Genomic DNA, 4,990 nt, shown 5'->3' with positions numbered 1-4,990 from the left:
CCAAATTGTCCGAAATATGTGTCAACAGTGTACACAGACCCTAAATATGCTTATCCCATTCTCTTAACACACTTGGATATCGGGAAGGTAACAGTATTTATGAAGACAAAAGACAATTATATCACTAACTGTTCATATAGTCATAAATTCCTGAAGGTTTCTCTCTTACCCTCTCAAATTGGCTTTCTTCATTTTAAAGCACATCAGACTGTCCACTCCACTGTAGTAAATGTAATACCTGTGCTGACATAGGAGCTCTCAAGCTGCCCTTTGATCCCTTATAGCTCACCCTACTTCCCTCCAAGGTACACAACTGCATGACCCAGATAAAAACATACATAGCCCTCCTTCAACACATCATTCACAAATATTATCACATATTTTGCCCTAATACCAAATCCATTCTATCCTTTCTCCAAACCCACCTGACTCTCATTACAGTAGATAGGACCTTTGTACATAATATATCCTAAAACTACAATGTATAGAGGGTGCTAAATAGACCTCCAATATATAATCCCCTGTTTCCAACTCACCATACCCAGTGACTGTTTCCTGGCTGTGATTGGCAAAATGACTTAGGGCAATTGCCCATTATAAAATGTTATTAATATTTTTTAGTCTGAATTGACAAATACTCTTGCTGGATTGACTTATTCACAGTAATTATTCTTCTACTCTATTACATAGTGTCTTTCTTTGAACTGCTTACTTCCATAGAGTCCAGAATTCACCTCTCAGATTACCCAGGGCCTGAGCTAAACTTTGTAAATGCCCTGGTATTTTCCCATCCCATATCCATAATTTTAATGTTTTCTCGTAAGGTATAACACACCTGTAGAACCCTAAAAAATACTTAACAAATTTACTGTGAACCTTCTTTTCAATTGTATTAAATTTATCTCTCTAGCTAAAACCCATCAATCATTCTCCATTTGAATTTATGTTTGGGAGACCCCTTCTTTTTCTGGGACTATATCCCTTACCCATTCCATCTCTAATTAACTCCCCCCTCCTGCAGGAAATCCAATGGTTCATATGAACACATACTAACAGCTTACTTCTCAGGTCATTCACAAATCCTGCATTTTTTTTCTGTGTAGACAGAAAAGATTCTCCTTGCAAGCCTTAAGAAACCACTTCTGCCTATGCAACTCAAATGGCAAGTAACCTATACTATGGTATTTATGACTGACTGAAGTTAGACTCTGGAAAATCTCAAATTGGGTACATCTGTCTCATTCAAAACCTTTTCAATCCCCCTCGCCTTCCTCATTCACTAACACTCTCTAAGACCCTCCTTTACTTTCTCATCCCTATGGTCCTTGTGCCCTTAATTATTTTTAAATCCCCATTGCCTCTATCTTTGAACAAGATGAATATTATGTCTTCTCATGCTTCTCTTCAACCTTAATATGTCAGATTATGTCTAGAAATTCAGGCCATGGAAATCTTAGAAGCCAAAAAAGGATTCTACCTGTGTTATCTGTAAAGCTTCCTGTCTCAAAACTGGGTGCAGTATTCCTGTAACAATTCTTATTCAGTCCTGCTCTATTTCATCGAAACACAATGAATGACCCTCCACCTGCTTAATCTTCCCAAAATTATGAGATCTTCCCAATTACAAAAGATGTCCCAATTGCATTTCCAAAATCTATTGGCCAAGTACTGGCATCACACAGTGGGCAGATGACACCAGACAGTCATTGGAATTCTGACTTCTCCAAACCACTATTGTCAACACACTCCAAATGTATAACCAAGACCAATGGGAAGATAGAAGGGACCCTTGGTTTCAAGGTGCATTGTATAATAGAAAGCATTTTAACCCATTTACATCTTGGAAACTCATGACTACACTTAATAATCACTATCAATTGGTTCCCATAACTACATTGGTGATCCAGGTGCCTTTGGAGATCAAACACTCTGAGAAACTCCTACACACACAATTATAAGACTCAAACAAACTCAATTTGTCCCACTCACCTCCTCTCCAATTTACACTCTCATGGCAAGATCCTCACTTGGGTTGAAATCATCCGACAACCCCTTTTTTATTCTCAACTTCACTGATTCTTTAATGTCTGCTTTCTTTGTGACACTCTTCAATGTCTACCACTTATGTCTTATTAATCTTCCTGAGTAACTAGAAAGTTTGGTCTGAAAAGAGGAACAATGTTTTTCCATGATGTATTCATGAGCCAGAAACAGCTTGGCCTCCTGGAATCCTTAATATAAATTCTGGTTTTTCTCAACATTGCTATACAGGCATTGCTGGAAACAGCTTATTTAGCTTCAGTTACTGAAACCAATGATCTTACGTTATTTAATGGATCTAAGTATCAAGGTAAGTTTTCTGGTTTTTTTTTTTTTGAGGTCACAGCTGTTTATATTTGCTTAAACTGGGACTTTGAGATACTCTTTCCTCAGACCTTGCCAAGTTAAGCATGATACAGCAATGTACATTTCAAAACAGTTTTCTGAAAAGAACCATATACTAGGTAACTCAATGACAACACTGTTATTGATCATAAACATAGTGAACTGTACTGAAGGGGAAAAGCAGACACCCTCACACGTGCGCTCTCTGCCTGTTACAAAGGTTGAGAGAGAATACTTTGGACACCTGACACCTATACGAACAACCTTATCTTTAATGTCTGCAACACTAGTAATATGTAATAGTCATGGACTTGGTCAAATAAAAAAGCAACTCCCACTAAAAATACTTGTATTCATCCTACAGATCTCAAGAGATAGGAGTGCTATTCAAAAGTGTCCACATGCACGTAGCGTCTGAAATATTCTTTCTATCCTGAAAGAGAAACTAGAAAAAAGACACGATTCCCTCAGAAAGCAATGACTCGATTCAGGATGTGACTTTATATTAAAGCGCCATGCAAAACATGGAGATAAAGGAAGCGATTTCCATTTGCCGGTCACTATTTTAGCAACACAGCTTCGAGAGTTCTGTCCTCATTATATAACCCTTCATCTGCTCCAGGAAGTTAAGACAACAGTGCGACAAACGGGACAGGTGTTATGCTCCCAAAACCAGCGTTCGATGCAGGGGGCATGGTACTCATGGGAGCAAGGTAGCTCACAAATTCTGTCGCCTTCTGTATATTGAGTCATGCAAACAGTGCATGTCTTCAATGCATCGTTTTCACCAAAACTTCTCGTTGCCAAGTTATTAATCTGGACATTGGTGGGTCTTCTCATTAGGTGGTTGTCATTAAAGGGGTAAAGTTGGGTTGCTTCAACACCTCCTTGAAACATCTGTGAGATACTTTCTGAATATTCATCAATGGAAATGGGGCCAGGGTTGTAGCTGGGGATGGAAGCAGAGTTTTTTCCACTCCATGCAAGCTCACCAAAAGGTGTTGTTCTCTGCCTGAACCTGGGTTGAATTGGAGGAGATGTAGTTTCCCTTGATCCAGTATTGAAGATTGAAAGAGTGGAAAAGCTGTGAGTACTCATAGAGGTTGTCCCAGCTGCACGTTCAGAATGTGTAGAAGTGCCTAGAAAACCGCCAGGTTCACTTTCATAAGTGACAGTGTTGTTTGGGATCTGAGACCTCGACAGAGTTCTGCTAGCTGCGCTATCTCTCTGCCGGTCTTCTGCCAGCAGAACTCTTCTGACTTGAAGGTCTCTGGTTGGAGGTCTTTGACCAGATCCTGCCGCTTCACCATTGGCATCTGTGTCTGAAGAGCTTGTCCCTTGAGCAGCAGAATTTCTTGACCCAGAAGCCACAAAACGACCTCTACCTAGCAACTCAGGGCTAGTTATCTGGTGAGGGGCTCTAGAACTTCCCTCGATCTCGTTTACTAAAGGCAGCTCAAAAGTCTGAGATGAGATGCTATGATGAGATCTTCGTGGAATTTCATTTGCTGGGGGCAGAGAACTACTTCTTTCAGCTCTGGCTCTGGTTCTTCGCTGGTGTTCTGGTTTCGGGCTTCTTGCCCTCCTCCGACCTCTGGTGGATGGCACATCTGTTAATGCTTCAGCAGAACTGTGTTCTGACCTAGGTGTTCTGGCAGATGATGTCTCAGATGCTGTACTTTCCATTTGACTGAGGATACTGCGATCCATGTTTTCTAAACTAAGACCTGTAGCAGATGGTTCATTTTCATTCTCTGAAGTTTGGCTTCCATTATTACGGTTAACTTTGGTCTCTAAACTGAATCTGAAATCACGACTGTTTGGATTAGTGTGGCTCACTGCCCTCGCGGACTGATTACCTCTCTGACCACTTCTTGTTGTATTGCCAGTCTGTCTGACAGAGCTAAGGCAATCTATTATGGAGTCACCATTGGACTTGTCATCTGAAGAGTCTCCGTTTTCTTCTGAGTTCTGCGGCGGCTGCGGAGGCAGAGGTGGCAGCACCGGCCACTGTTTAATTTGCTGAAGTCTTCTATAGAGCTCCTCCCCAGTACTTTGACCTGGGGTGCCTAGCAAATGGTTGTCTCTCAGAAGTCGAGAGTCTTCTCCGCTCAGATTATTGACAAATCCATAGAAAGCTTCTTCCCGATCCAAGCGATCCCCTTGCCTTCTGTGCTGTGCTGCAGATTGGTCATTTCCTTGATCGCTAGAATCTGAGTTTTCCATCTTGATGATCAAGTGGACGATTATCTGTCTGTTATGACATAGTACTGAAATCCAATCAACTGGACCTTCAGGTTTCTTCACTAGGCTTCGGTGGTCCGGCCTGGAGGGGACTGGCTGGGCTCTGCCGCCTCCGCTGCCCAAGAGGCTGCCTGAGATCTGCTGCCTGCCTGCCTCCTGCACTCTAGCCCGCCTCAGAATGCCTGGGAGAGACCTGCCTCTAGCCCAGCGCCTGCACATTCTGAGACGTAGCTCCAGCAACCATTATCTTCCCCATTGTTACCTAGCAGTGACAGAAATCCACTCAAGATGACTTTTCTTAAAGTCACCCCAAATTATCTATTGAATGTATTTCAGGTCCCCTTTCTCAGCTACTCCAGAG

The 4,990-nt window shown here is 41.9% G+C and overlaps 1 protein-coding gene across 1 annotated transcript; it reads right to left on the bottom strand.

Annotated features, from left to right (window-relative positions):
* Window positions 1-2,994: 2,994 nt before the first annotated feature.
* LOC121441599 (E3 ubiquitin-protein ligase RLIM-like) lies at window positions 2,995-4,611 on the bottom strand. The gene has a single exon (XM_041642812.1). It carries the CDS (start codon window positions 4,609-4,611, stop codon window positions 2,995-2,997), a length of 1,617 nt encoding a protein of 538 aa, XP_041498746.1.
* Window positions 4,612-4,990: the final 379 nt, after the last annotated feature.

This window comes from Microtus oregoni, unplaced genomic scaffold (genome assembly GCF_018167655.1).
Source record: "Microtus oregoni isolate MIOR12 unplaced genomic scaffold, Mior012 000079F_ref0000094, whole genome shotgun sequence".
Classification (NCBI taxonomy): domain Eukaryota; kingdom Metazoa; phylum Chordata; class Mammalia; order Rodentia; family Cricetidae; genus Microtus; species Microtus oregoni.
This window is presented reverse-complemented; position numbering and strand designations above follow the sequence as displayed.

Excerpts from the sequence above, each read along its gene's own strand:
- LOC121441599 (XM_041642812.1), bottom strand. The coding sequence starts at position 4,611 with ATGGAAAACTCAGATTCTAGCGATCAAGGAAATGACCAATCTGCAGCA.